General features: G+C 43.9%; 1 protein-coding gene across 1 annotated transcript in view; it reads left to right on the top strand.

Annotated features, from left to right (window-relative positions):
* Hhla1 (HERV-H LTR-associating 1) overlaps window positions 1–15303 on the top strand; it is a 32345-nt gene that overhangs the window by 372 nt on the left and 16670 nt on the right. Inside the window, exons 2-7 of the mRNA XM_015486656.2 lie at window positions 503–592; window positions 4339–4398; window positions 5159–5239; window positions 7242–7325; window positions 7413–7496; window positions 14266–14349. Of these exons, the coding sequence (XP_015342142.1) occupies window positions 503–592; window positions 4339–4398; window positions 5159–5239; window positions 7242–7325; window positions 7413–7496; window positions 14266–14349 (483 nt within the window). The remainder of the gene's footprint in view (window positions 1–502; window positions 593–4338; window positions 4399–5158; window positions 5240–7241; window positions 7326–7412; window positions 7497–14265; window positions 14350–15303) is intronic.

Below are 15303 nucleotides of genomic sequence, written 5' to 3'. Positions count from 1 at the left end.
TTCTCCCATGGGCTCCATCACCTTGGCCTTCTGTCAGTTCTTCAAAGTGATGTGCCCACTGCAGGCCTTTGGCTATGCTACCCTGCCCATGGAACGCCCTCTCGGCCAGCTAAATCCTACTCAAACACGATTCATCCTTCAAGTCAGGGCTTAACGCCCCCCCAACACACACACACACACACACACACACACACTTACACGAAGGCCTCCGGGTCACTGACATGAGATCAGGCTCCTGCTGTCCCCACTCACAGTCCACACTCACAACACTGAGCAGACCCTGTTGCTCCATGGTGTCATCAAGTTCTAGTGTTCTAACAGTTCGTCACTAAGTATTTGATGGCTAATGATTGGACGAATGAGCAGACTACATGTGGGATTTTAAGCAAATCACAATTTCAGATTATAATTTTCTCATCTATAAAATGGGCAATTCAATTTAAATTCTCTCTGATGTTACCTCTGGGTTATAATTTCTCTGTTGAAACATTTTTTACTTTAGTGTCTGGCGTTAAGGGAGAATCCAAGAAAGAAAAGGGAATGACCTTCCTACCTATGAAAGAAAAGGGAATGACCTTCCTACCTATAACAGGTAAATGGGCAGGGTCTCCTCCTACGCTCATCATTCTTGGGCAAATTCCATGACCCTCTGTGCCTCCCTTCTTTCTCCATGGCCGGAGACTAAGTCTGCAGCTAACGCTCTGACAGTCACCGTCATCATTCCCATGGGCGGCAGCTGACCCTATGGCTTGTTGGATACTTGGATTCTCTCACAATCTTATGAAATCACCAAGACCGATCTGACATTCCACCAGTGACAGAAGGTTTTATAATGGGAAGTATTGTCATTGGCCATCATCACCTTCGTAATAGTTTCATCTCTCTTTGCCTTTCCTTTGTGATGGTATGAAACTGGCTGTGCAGAGATGACGAATACCTGGCACTGTACGGAACAGAGTCAGGGAGCAATGCTCTCTTCCTATTTTTTCTTATTTTGACACAGAGTGTCTCTAAGTTGACAGGCTGTCCCTGAACTTCTGATCCTCCTGCCTCAGCATCCAGACTTACTGGGGTTACAGGCGTGAGCCACCAAGCCTGACCTAAATTTTTGATAAATAAGCAAATAATTTTTATATGCTTTTTTCGGGGGAGAGGCATGAAAATTACTTTTAATTTTCTAAATTTTTATCTTTAATTAGTTAGAACACTCACATAATTCAATTACACAAGGTTCAAAGGTATATAAAGATAAAAAGCTTCCCCAGCCCACTCCTCCCCTTTCCCTAAGGATGCCAGAGCACCAATATGTGAACAAGTAGGATCATTTTTCATGAATATTAACCCTATTTGAACTTCCAATTTTCTCCTCCTCAAATGAAAACACAGTTCCTGTTCTGTAGATAATCATAAAGGATGAGAGGTGATAAAATACTCAGTGTGAAGAAGCATGAGATGTGTCAGGTACCTTCCGTTGTAAAGATACCACTGTCTGCTTGTGTTTTGGAGGTGCTGGGGATGGAGCCCAGGGTCTCCCACATGCTAACCAAGCACTCCACCACTGAGCTACCCATTCTACAAGGTTGCTTTTTTATCCAAAAATAGAATAGAATAATGAATTTATATAATCTATCCAGAAATTTATTTGAAAAATGCTTCTGTGTATAACATCTTATTCCATAATTTGTGCTTCAGGGGTATTTAGTTCACACTTCAAATAGTGTTACTAAAATCCACCCAAGGATTTGCAGTTAGAAAAAGGAGTGCTAGGCATAATTTTTTTTAAGTAAAAGGAGTCTGTTCAAGAATTATGGTCAGAAAATATAATAATTATGGGAGCATAATTTTAATTTAATATTTATTTTCATATGCATAGTCCATAAGTATGAATTCAAGAAGATGGGATGGACTCATTGAAGCCATTCCATTTATTTCTGAGAGATTATTTTGCAGGAATCATGTATGCTTTATTAGATTCTATTAAATCTAAGATTATTACTATCAAATCAATGAGAATACACCTAAATTTATGGAAGTAAAAACAATGTGAGTAGATTTATTTACTTAAAATAGCAAACTAATAATAAAAGAGAAAGAGAGAAAGAGAGAGAGAGAGACAGAGAGAGAGAGAGAATGAATTATGGTCAGAAAGACTGAACCAGGCTGACCACGGTGGCAGAAAGGTGTGGGCATCATGCCAGGCAGCAGCCCTCAGTAGCCCTGTACCCTGCACAGAGGCTGCTGCTGCTGGGTGGGTAGCCGGCAGGTCTGGGGGTACCCCCCACCCCAGATCTCAGGGGCTGCTCCAGGGCGGACTGTGCAGGTACAGTGCTACTCAGAGCACCTGAGGAGACAGAGCTGGACTCTCCAAGCCAGTGAACAAGTTATTTGACAGCTTGACCTGCTTAATAATTTATGTTTGTCTCAAAGTTCCTTTTGTTGTAACATAGCCCCTCTACCTCTGGCAGCCACATTATGAGAAAGGGAATTCATAGCCCCCATGTGTCTCTAACCCCGGAATATCTGGTATTTAACCAAAAAAACTTTGATAACTGTTAAAAAGCCACAATGGTGTAAGCAGCCAAAAGTTGACCTGACCTCAGCTTCAGTAGGATACTTGAAAAGCTGGAGGGCACAGGCTACCTAGCCATCGGTGGATGGATGGATAAGAACTTATGGCCTATACATAGAATGGAATATGATTCAATTTTGAGAGAAGAAAATCCTTCCTTTTGCAACAACACAGATGAATTCTGAGGACATAGTGTTCCATGGAATAAGCCAGCCACAGCAGGGCACTTACATGAGGACTCTGGAAGAGGGAGGCTCACAGGCACAGAGAGGAGAAAGGCGGTCACCAGGGTTGGAGGAGGAAGGACGCGGAGTTTGTCGTTCAACATGTATAAAGTTTCAGATTTACAAGATGAAGGAGTTCTAGAGCTCTGCCGTACAACACAGCGCCTATGGCTAATGATACCATACTGTGCCTGAAAAATGTGGTTGGGGGTAGACTTCATATTAATTGTTCTTATCACACTAAAATGAAATTAAAAAAAAAAAAGCAGGTGGAAGCAGCACGGTCAAGCAGAGGGTTTTATCTTAGCCTCTAGCTGGCTATGGGTTTAACTTTTATGCATCTCAATTTTCTCCCCCTTCAGATGGATAAATTATATGGAGCTACACTTCCAGGATACTAATTTCCTGATAAAAATTTTTATTTCAGTGTCTGGAAACAGAGGCATTAATAAGGAGAAAGATGGGGCTCTCCCAGGAGCAACAGGTAACTAGGCTAACCCTGGCTTCTCTGGAGCACTGGGTACCTCTTTCAGACTCTCTGGGCCTTTGGTTCTTCCATCTATAAAATGGACATAAATCACCCTCTCCATATAAATGTACGTGGAAAATAAGCATCAACTTTTTATTTTTTAGTTGTAGTTGGACACAATACCTTTATTTATTTTTATGTGGTGCTGAGGATCCAACTCGGGGCCTCGAATGTGCTAGGCGAGCGCTCTACCGCTGAGCCACAACCGCAGCCCAGCATTAACGTTTAATTATGGCTGCAGCAAGGACAGCAGCAGATATAGTGTGGCAGTAACTCCTCTAATGCAAGCTAACTGATCCTCCAGGTCAGTCATTTCCTCAGGAGGCCTTCTCCATTCCCAGCTCAGTGAGCTCAGAAGAGTGCTGACAGCACCCTGCTGTTCCCTGTCATTCCATGTCACCTGTCATTACAGGTGAACTCCTGCTGCCCAAGCCACAGACAGGAAACTTACTGGAAGTAGAGACGATTATTTCCAGTTTACCTCATTGTACCCCACACCTAGCACCTTGCTAGGCCCTCCATGAGTATCTGTTGAATAAATGAATGAATGCTTTTGACATTTCAAAATTTCCTTTTATATTTTCTTGGACATCACAAACTTTGCCAAGTAGACAAGCAACCTGATGCTGTGGAGGGACCTCTTCTCTGCAGTTCTAGGAAGTCGATTCTAAGCCCTTTGTTACCATTGCTCATTGGTACAGTGAAGGCAAGTTCTTGCTGTGCTCAGTTTCCTGACCCAGTTAAGGAGTTGGGTAGATTAGACTCTCTGTATTGTAATCATCTTTTATATTTATTAAAGATGTAGATTTTCAGGCCATACCCATCCCTGGGAAATTAAAATTAGGAGGTGAGGGTGCCTGCAAGAGGACTCTGGACCTGCCTTTCTCAGTTTCCCCCAGGGACCTTATTATACTGCGGAGCCTGAGGCCAGCTACAGCAGGGCTCCAACTTCTCCAGCTCCCTGAGGCTGGGAATGGGGAGTTGCATTTCGGTCATGAAAACTTTCTCCTTCCTAGTGTCTGTCCTTAGAAGAGAAGAGAGAAAGGAAAAGGGGGTGGCATTTCTCGCTAACACCGGTGAGTCTCCCCCCTACCACTTCACACAGATATGGGCTGCTGCAAATTCTACCACCTCCCTGAACCTCCCCGACAGTAGGGGTAGCAGCATCTCTAATTGTTAAGTGAGCATTTAGTATAATTTGAAGACAAGGCTTGCAGCAGTATTAAGAGGAGCATGGAGCACCGTTGCTGCCAGGTCCACTCAGTTTCAAGCAACACTTGGGAGAAGAAGGTTTCCCCTGGCAGTGTCCGTCCACGTGGCTGCACACATTGATACCTGGGGGTTTTCCTTTTTCATACTGATGACCTATGAAACCTGGAGCTCTGAGGAGGGAGCCCAAGCATCAAAATCGTGGACTTTGAAACCAAATCTTCTCCGGTGATGTCAGTGGCCCATCAGGATTTATACCCCTCTTTCACACAAGCACTTATTTCCAAATTCAGAGCCACCTAGACCCCCTGTGATATCCTTGGGCTTCCGGTTACAGGTGACAGGTGTCCCACCAACCCCGAGCCCCTCCAAGGTAGAAGTGAAACATTCCTGAGGGTTTGGGGGCTTCATTTGGTCACCATGTTGGTCACCATGTGTGTGGTTGACTGTCGCCTCTTTACTTCCTGGTAGAAACCTCCCCTTGTCTTCAAGCCCCCTGTGCCTAGCACTGGGCACGTGTGCAGCCCCCAGCCAAAGTGAAAGTTCATCTGCCTGCCCTTTAGAAAGGAGAGGCTGCCTCTGTGCGAGGACAGCCGGCGGGCAGCCTTGCCTTTTCACCTCTTCCAGAGGTCCCTGCAAGGTCTGTGGATCTGTCGGCACTGAACTTGACGGAGCTCGTGAACGGGATGCTGAGCAGAGCTTTAAAAGGTAAGGACTGCTGTCCGCACCCTCTACACCTTCTCTTCTGGACCCGTCTGCCACTTGGGCCAGATACACCCCTCCACTGTGCCTCGGTCTCTCCATACTGGGGGCGGGCGGAGCGGGGAGAATACAGAGTGCTATCTAACTCACAAGGAGACTGAAAATACCAGTGAGAGGTAAGAGTCTGCCAGCATTCTGAAAGCAAACTACACCCCAGACACGCTGTATAGGCAGTGGTCATAAACAGAACTCTTATAGCCGTAAACTAGCAATAATTATCCATTGGATAAGTTAATATGATCCAGAATTTCTCTCCTTAAAGCATAATGAGTCCTACTGAGTGCGTACAATACCATTGCAATCAACTTCCTTTCTATGTTCTTTTAGATAGTATATACTTAATAAATGGGAATATATGAATCTACTATAATAAGAATTAGGAAGTAGATGGCTAGAAGTAGGACCTGCTAAAATGAGGCAAAGCATGAAAGCAAAGCCCAGTCTTTACTTCATTATCTATATTACACTTCGTTCAATAAATATTTGTGAAGCACCTGTCATGTACCAGGTACTCCCTATTCTAAGTATTGGTGGCAAAACAGTGAACAAATCCAGCAAAGATCCCTGTCCTGAAGGACTCATATTCTGGGAGGTGAAGAGGTAAAGTAAGCGGCAACCATGACAAGCAGAGAATGGAGAAGCCCTGCAGGGCCAGGGAGCTGAAGAGCCTCATTCAAATACTGAGGTCTGTGTTCATGGCATTCCCTAGGATGGTGCAGTACACACACTACACAACTGTATTCGGTGGCTTTATACCCGTCCACTTAGTCATTTACTTATCCAACGTTATTTGAGGGCTTATTCCATCCCCATCTCAATGTGTGAAGCTCTAGCCGCAAAGATATGGCCCCCCCTCATGCTGCTCACATCAGAGCTGCCTTCAATAGAGCTGCCTGGGGACATGTACCATAGCAGGGAGTGATGGATCATCGTGCCAACTCTGGAGAGACTGAAGCAGCAGACAGCAGGACAGGCTGCATGCCGGAGCTCCTGTTAACCCCATCCTGTCCCCTGCAAGGCCCTGCACCAGGCTCTGCAGAGTGGTGCAGAATCAAAAGCTGTGACTGGCACCTTCAGGAGCTCAGCCTCTTCGATGCCTAATCTAACCTGCATAGCCCTACGAGAAGGTGCTCCCACTCCCATTTCACAGACACAGAAACCCAGGCACACCCCTGCCATTCAGACTGGAATTCAGGTCAGTTTAAGCCAAGCCCATGAGCTCACCCAAGGTTTTCCAAACTTGCTGCATGATCAGAAACACCTGGAGCATCTATTAAATATGTGGCTCCCAGACCCTTGGCCTGGAGATTCTGGTTCATTTAGTCTTAGTTGTGACTCTGAAAGTACATTTTTACCATAGGCCTTTGGTAATTCTTACCGTCAGAAAACCTCGAGGAACTGAGTGCTTGCATATTCAGACTATTGCAGAACCCATATCCCAAGGAGCTCACAGGACACGGTCAGGGCTTCCCACCTAGTGTATGGAATCAGGCCCTAAGGGATTGTGTCCAGGAACTGAGGCAGAATGGGCCTCATCAGTTCTACTGTCCCTGCCACTATCCTGGTGGGTCACAGTCACACAAATAAAAGTTTACTTCAGGCACTTGTTAAAATTCAGAATCCTAGGCACACCCACCTCCCTAGTTTTCCAGAACTGTGGCAGCACAAATTTCTGCTGTTCAAAGCCACCAAGTTTGTGGGAATTGGTGACAGCAGCTTCAGGGAACTACCATGCTTGGGATTCCTACTCAAAGAGTCGCCAAGGCTTCGGAAAGACAGCAGAGCCAGGGGAAGGCGGACGGCAGCGGGTTGTTTGTTTTTTGTTGTTTTATTATTTGTGTTCACTTTCATCATTGGCTTATTATGCTATTAATTTTACTGTCTGTTTACTCGCGAATAGTGTTTATTTATTATTATGGTCTGTGTTTTCATCTCCATCTCTGGACAGATAGCAAGAAGTTCCTCTCCTTGCTGAGCATCACCTCCTACAGCTCCTTCGCCTTCCACAAGTTTTCAGTGGCCATTTATAACAGTGAGTGCCGCTGGCCCTTCCCGGTGGTGCTCCTGGTGGGGAAGGCCAGCCGGTGTCGGGCCACTGTGTGATGGCTTCTCTTCACAGTTTCTAACCTGAAGACAGTGGACCCGGCCAGATTCCCCACAAGGTACTGCTACTGCTTAAACAACCGCACCAACGACTTATCAGGTGGGTGGAGCCGGCTGCAAGACTCAACCGAGTTTCCAATTTCTCTTGTGCCCTTTTAAACATGTCCCCCGCCCTTTGTTGTAAGGTAGGAAAATACAGTGAGATCTTTTGTGTTTAAATATATTCACATTCATTGTCCCAGAAAGTTACTTGCTTGGTTTTACTGTAGAGGAATGGCTGTGTGTGCACAAAGGGGCAAAGACAAGGTTCACACAGCACCATCAGGGAACAGCGTGACCATCTGTCATCAGGAAGATGGGCTATGTGTGATCAAGCTTTGGAAAACAGCCACAGACAACCCACAGATGAGTGGGTGTGGCCAGATGTTTCCTCTGCATCGAAAAATGTCCCAGAAACTTTGAGTTAGAAAAAGAAGGTCGCAGGGGCTGGGAATGTAGTTCCCTGGTAGGGCACTTGCCTTGCCTATGTGAAGCCCTGTGTTTGCTCCCTGGCACTGCAAGAAACAAAAAGAAGAGAAAAGGGAAAAAAAATTACAAAGTGACACATAGAATACACTATTATTGATGAAAACATTGTACGTATCTGGACACTAGATCAGCTATTTCTGGAGTCTGTGGTTTGGAGTAGAGACTGCTATTAAATGGAGACTTGTTTTATCTTGATTTTTTTTTCATTAAGAGTGTATCCATGATCCTTATATTTACAGAATTTTGAAAAATAGAAGTAAAATTATTCCCACTACTTCATGCATTCAACAAATTCTTTATTGAGCACATACTATGACCCAGGCACTTTTGCAGGTGTTCAGGACCCCAAAGTAGACACAGCCCTGCTCTCCAGAGCTAAGAGGCAGGGACAGAGAGTAAGTGAATAATTTGGAAATGCACAGGACTGACTGCCTGACCGTGAGGACAAAGAAGCAGGGGAAGGGCAAGAGAGCCATGGGGCAGAGTTGCTGCTGTGTGCAGGGTAGCAGGAGAATCTCCAAGGAAACAAGGGCCGATGTTCAGGTAGTGGAGGGCAAAGGTCCAGTGTGTCTGGAGCAGGTGATCCAGGTCGAGAGTCATGGGAAATGAGCTCAATAGGCGAGGGTGGGGTGCAGAGGATGCTGCAGGTCATGTGGGAGTTTATAGCCTGCTCAAGGATTTCCAAGTTTCCCTCTGAATATAAAGGAAGCTGTAGTCTTGAACAGAGCAGCAGCAAGTGGGAACTGCACCATAAGGAATTCGTCTGCTGAAGAAGAGATGGTGAAGGAATCGAGGACAGAAAGCTGCTAAAACCTTCTCTCCTTTCCCATTTAACAGAATATAAAATGCTTTCCATGGAATGACAAACTCTGGCAGGCATTAGCACTGGCTGTGCGATCTGTGAATATGAGCATTTCCTTAATGGTGGTTGGACTTTTGGGTAGATTTTAGGTTGTTCCCAATATAAACCATCCTGCACTGAACATCTTTGTGTATAAAGTTTCTCCCTGTTTCAGATTATTTTAGGAATGCAGACTCCCCAAAGTGGAATTTCTAAACCAACACTGAAAGTTTTAAAGATAATAATTATTAAGATTTACTATAATATCAGTACTCTGTGCCAGACCCTGCACAGAGTACTTAATATGTCTTATCTTATTAAACTCACCCTGCAAATTTCAAGAAACTACATAGAATAATGGGTTTCATTGTGGCATATTGGTACCTGCAAATGACATCCTTTGATGATATCCACCTACCCTACCCTGATACCGAAACTCAGTCCGTGTCTCCATTGCTGATCCAATAGTGAGGACAAGGTCTGGGAAAAAGGAAAAAGTTCAGTGATTTGCTAACAAAGGAGAAACATCAGGCACTCCTGTCCCAGAGCTGTGATTCCCATTGTCAGGACACCCCCGGGCTTTTAAAAGAGGAAAACAAGGGCCCGGGTCCACAAGTTATCAGCAGATATAATTAATCAGTGTCCATCAGGTGTCCACGGGGGAGCCCTTGCTCCTGGTCCCGGGATGGGGGCTTCTTTACTCTTGTGGGCAGGGACACTCTTCCATGCAGTGGGGGACATGATAGATGAACCTGGATGGACAAGTGTTAGTCTACTTTCACCCTGTGTTAGGGAAGGAAAGCAAAAACTGGCGCGAGTTTTAAAATAAGCCAGGTGGAGCAGCAAGGTGTGTATCAGAGCCTGAAGGGACCCTGTTGTACTGTCACCCTTCCTCTTCCGTGATAGTCTTCCTGGAGCTCTCATGTTTTAGTTCCCTCCTGGACCCCACAGTTAGGAAAAATGTGGCACTTGTCACTCTGAGTTGTCTTATGATCTCCTGTTACATCCATTTTCCTGCAAATGATCTGGTTTCTTCTCTGTGGCTGAGAACGCACCACTGAGTATATAGACACCACATTTTCTTTATCCATTCGTCCATTGACAGTGTCCATGTTCCTTCTGCAACTTGGCTGCTGTGAATTGTGTTGCAATGGCTGTGGGAATGCAGTTATCGAGAGTCTGGGACTTTAATTCCTTCAGGTATGTGCTGAGGAGTAGCTGGATCATAGGATGGTTTTATTTTTAGTTTTCTGAGGAACCTCCATACTGATTTCTGTAGTAGCTGAACTAACTACACCTTGCTCCAGCAGTGTATATCGGTCCCTTTCCCCCATGTCCTTGCCAGCATGTGCATCGTTTATTGTATCTTGATGACAGCTCTTCTGCCAGTTGAGATGGCATCTCAATGTAATTTTGATATGCATTTCCCTGATGGCTAAAGATGTAGAACTTTTTTTGCATATAATTATTGGCCATTTGTATTTCTTTTTTTGAGAAGTCTTTGCTCAGTTTGTTTGCCTACTTATATTCATTGGGTTGTTTGTTTTATTTTGTTTTTTGGTGTGAGGCTTTCTAAGTTCTTTGTGTATTTTGGATGTGAGTCCCCCGATCAGAAGAAGAACTGGCAAAGATTTTTCCCATTCTGCAGGGTCTCTCTTCACTGTGTGGTGCTGTGCAGAAGTTTTTAAATCCGATGCTGCCCCATTAGTTGGTGCTTGCTGTTATTTCCTGAGCTACTGGAGCCCTGTTCTGGAAGTCATTGCCTGTGACTACCCCTTGAAGTGCTTCTCCTGTGTTTTCTTCTAGCAGTTTCCAAGTTTGGGATCTTATGTTTAGGTCTTCAGTCCATATTTAGTTGACTTTTGTGAAGTGAGAGATAGGATTTAATTTTAGTCACCTCCACATGGATGACCAGTGTCTAGCACTATTTGTTGAAGAGGCTATCTCCTTCCAATGATTTTGGCCCCTTTGTCAGGATCCAGATGGCTGTAGCTGCCTGGGTTCGTCCTGTGTCTTCTATTCCATTCCACTGGTCAATGTGCCTGTTTCTGGGGCAGTGCCATGCTGCTTTTGTTACTGTAGTGTATTTGAAATCAGGCATTGTGATGTCTCTAGCATTGCTCTTTTGGTTCAAGGTTGTTTTGAATCTTTGGGATCTAACAAAATACATTTGAGAGGAAGAAAGTTCTCCATAATCATGTCTTTCTTACCATCTCATTAGCCTTGCAGTTCAAGGTTTGTGCTGGGTGAATCTTTATCCTGATGTGTGAAAGAAAGAAAGAAAATTTGAAGTCACACCTGCCTAGAGACAGTTTTAATTGTACTTCATGAACCAAAGCATACTTCCATAAACTTGAAATAATTATTTGAAAATAATTGATTGCTGTCTACTGATAAAATAGCATGTTGTGTTGCTGCTGTGTAAGCCACAGCGATTTCCCCAGGGTGTGAAAAGGAGCAATGAGCCTGACACTTCTCCCCCTCAGACAGCTGCCGTGAGGGCCTGTGCTCCTGGGCCAACACTGTGCCGTTGCTCAAAGCCTTCGAGGGGATGTCTCTCTGGATAATCTTCAGATTGGATCTTTTTTTTTTTAGTATTCTCAACTCTAACATAGAGCCCTCCTTTGAAGGTAGATTCACATATTCTCTCTTTTTCCCCTCATATGAAATAGTTTAGATTTTCAACATACTATGATGTCAAGATGTCATGCAACGTGGACAAATGTAACCAAGAAACCAGGAGTAGCTGAAAGCACAACATCCATAGGTGGTCACTATTAACATTCTGATGGACTCTCTCTAAGGCTACCTAATCTATCTGCCTAACCACCTTCCACCAGTCATCTAACATGCTTACGCATTCCAAATACCTACCCATCTATCAAGCCATTCCACCCTATATATAGGAACCCACTCTCTGCATTATTTAGAATACAGGCTGGGCTACTACAACAAATGGCCCCCAAATAGGGTGGCATAAAGAAGCAATAGAGAATTGCCTTCATGCATGACCATGTGAGTGGGCATGCCAGAGCTGCACTGGTCATTTGATGATTGTGGCCCAGGTCCTTCTAACTTGTTGTTCTGCCTCCCAAATGATACTGTCCTTGTCAAAGTGCAAGGTGGCTGTGGCTACCCCACCCTCCAGTTAAAAGGATGGGGAGAGATGTGTTGGAAGGCAGTACTATTTGTGCATAGCATAGACATGTTTTAAATTTCCTCTCTCTCACTTTATATTGCCCAGAATTTAGTGCCATGACCACACCCACCTGCAAAGCAAGTTTGAAAGTGTAGTCATTACACTAACCCAGTATTTCTCCAGCTGAAATTGGATGTTCTCTTACTAAAAGAATTTGGGAGAGGATTTCTTTAAAACAACTCCATTTTCAAGATGTATGTGTTCCTCACCTTGTATGAATTCATGGTATTCATGGAAAGAAGTTACATAATTTACTTAATTTATCTCCTCTTGATATAAACTGCTGATTCCTGATATTTTTACAATTTTAAGCAATGCCATAACACACCTGGGTAGACTCGCTGGACTATTTGCCCAATTATCCCTGTAGGAGATAGCCCTTGAAACCGAGTTGTTGGCTGACAGGGAAACAATTTTGTGGTGATCTAAATTGCTGAAATTTCTTCTAGAAATCGAGCATAAGTTTACACTCTTATCTACAATATTTCAATGCATAATTTTTCCAAACCCATGCCACCTTGAGTATTAAGAAACAGTCTTAAATGATTACCAATTGGATAGATAAAAAGGATTTTTACCTACCTCCTATTTATACATGAATGAAGTCAGAAATAATTTCTCTGTGAGCATTTTTAGTAAATTAGATAATAAAATTTTCATTAAAACAAAGAAGATTTTGGAAGTACTAATAACAGTTTTCTCCTCCAAGCTGCTAATAGAGAGTGGAAGGGATTCTAAAGGGGAAGTTGGCTGAGGAGTTGAGTAAGAGGCTGTATGAATGAAGGTGGGAATACAGGGAAGAGGGGAAGCTCTGGCCCAAGGCAGACCTCAGCTAAAATCCAGGCTTTGCCACATACTGTCAGATCTTGGGAAATCTCATCTTCCCTCTGAGCCTTGGGAAGAACATGGCCCCATCATTGGTGTCTGGCTCCAGAGCCGTGCACACAGCTTCTGTGCATTATTCTTAGTGCATCCCAACCTTGCACATCACTGTCCTCTTTCTGAGTCTGTTTCACTCTAACTTCAGCTTTTTCTGCATGTTTTACAAAACTCTTCAGTACCTAGCAGGTGCTTGACACACTGCAAAGACTCAATGAGCATTTATTAAATAAATGAATTGATAAACAAAGAAGAATTTTGAGAAATAGATGGAGTAAGTAATGAGATACTTAGCCTTCTTTAGTTTCTGCATAGATGTAGAAAGGAGGATGCCCAGGTTTACCAACTTGCTGCATGGACAGGTGTCTACATCCGCATAGGTTCATTACCACCTTTTGCTCCAGGAAACTCAGCATGTGGATGTAGTAGAACACATCCTGGCTCTGCCTCCCACATAGGGATGCCCACTTCCTCTTGGTGCACAAACAAACCATGGATTGTCATGTGACATTTTCTTGAATATATGAGTTTTGTGTTTTCTAGTCAGCTTGCTCCTGTCCAAACTCATAATCCTATTACTTAGTGAAAAACACTTTTGTGCAAGGTTGGGTAGGAAATCATGCTTCACCCAAGAAACTTCCTCTAGAAAATCACTGTCTGAAGCTCCTATAGCAGGACTTTCTCATTTAAAGTGCCAACATGTTGGGTCCTGGAAAGCTATGAATGAATGGAGGTGGCAGCTGTTTAACAAGGAGCATGGTAAGAAGTTTTATTGACCAATGGTGCCAACATGCCAACCAATGCTCCTGTCCAAATCTTGCCCAGACAAAAAGTTCTCAATGATTCTATTACCTGGATTATTGTGAAAATCTCCCAGTCTACCCCCATCTTCCCTCTTAGCCAAGTGGACAGAAGGAGAGGCTCTTTATAAAGGATACTTATAAAGCACTTCATCTCTGTTGACAACCTGGGGTTTGTAACCCCACCACTAAGTTTGATATTGAATATTCAAATTCTAAAATTATGGAAATCTGCACTACATATCTATAGGTCTGCTTCACATCAGAAGGATTGGATACTCTGAAACAATTAGATGAAATAATGAGGGAAAACCCAGAAAACCATTATTCTATGATGTAGCCTTTCATATCTCTTTGCTGCTAGCAGAGAAACGGGTGGAAAGAGGGCAATGGAAGGAGAAAGGGGATTATAACAAAATTTTAACAAAGTTTTCTGCTTGTATGTAATTGACCCTTTATGGATTTCTTCATGATTAGTAATTTCTCTCTCTATGATAATTAATATTACTTAGTACATTGAATAAATCAAACTTGTAAAATCTATTCTGAAAAATCCAAATACACTCTATTTTCCCCTAAATCTCTGAATGATAAATTTAAGCCTCCTAAACCCATTTTGCAGATTTCACAGCCCTCCTTGTGGACATCATTGGAAATTCTACCAGCTACCTCACTGAGATCTTTAAGTCAACCTCCATCCTCTCAGGTGGGTTTATTTGATGGTTCCTGGCAAGCACAAGGTTGGCACCCATCCCTGGGGCATAACCAGGCCTCTCAGGTCTCCCGTGCTCCCCTGCCATGGGTCGGGCTGCTGTGAACCTTCATGTGAGCCTCACTGAGATCATCCTCACTTTCCAATTTCTGATACCACCACTGGGCAGCTCCTTCTTCAATCAGAGCTGTTCTTGGGGCCCAGAAATTGGAAAACAAATTCAAGGCTCAAAGTTAGGAGAATCTCGGCAGATTCCAGAAAACAGCTTCTGGTTGACATCTGTCCTCCACTTTCAAAGATGAGAAAAAGCTGAGACCCAAGGAGGTTGAATATCTTGCTTAATGTTGATGCCAGAATTCAGATTTAGATCCACATGGAGCCTAAGTCCATGTTTTAAAAGCAATTAAGAAATACATGCCTCATTTATGAGGTGGCTTCATGAATCCCCCAAGCAAATCACACTCCACTGGAATCCACTTTGAAAGGCACAGATCTGGATGTCAGCCCAGCAGCTGGTCTCAGCAGCCTGGTGATATGGTGATCTACGGGGCAGCTGCAGCTGTGCAGGCAGGAGGGAGGGAAAAGGGGAAATCTCAGTAGATGTCATTAGGTGCCAGCAGCTCTCCCAACACCTTCTAGATCCCCTCTCACTGGATTCTCACTACAACCTCATGGGGTAGCTACTGTGTTTAGCCCCACTTTATATACAAGGAAACTGTGCTGTGGCATAGAGAGGCTGAGCAGTTTACCTAGGATCACTCTATGGAGACAGAATTCTACCCAGGCAATTTGGCTCTTGACCTGTGTTTTGGTCACTATGCCGTTGCACATGATGCTAGTAACACATCAACACAGCTGTAGTCCTCACCCTGGCTAAGGACAAGCCTCCTCTCTCTGCCAGGCACCATAGTCAGGACTTTACACATCACCTCGTTGGGTCTTCACAAC

The sequence above is a fragment of the Marmota marmota genome, unplaced genomic scaffold, assembly GCF_001458135.2.
Source record: "Marmota marmota marmota unplaced genomic scaffold, marMar, whole genome shotgun sequence".
In the NCBI taxonomy this organism is placed as follows: domain Eukaryota; kingdom Metazoa; phylum Chordata; class Mammalia; order Rodentia; family Sciuridae; genus Marmota; species Marmota marmota.
This window is presented reverse-complemented; position numbering and strand designations above follow the sequence as displayed.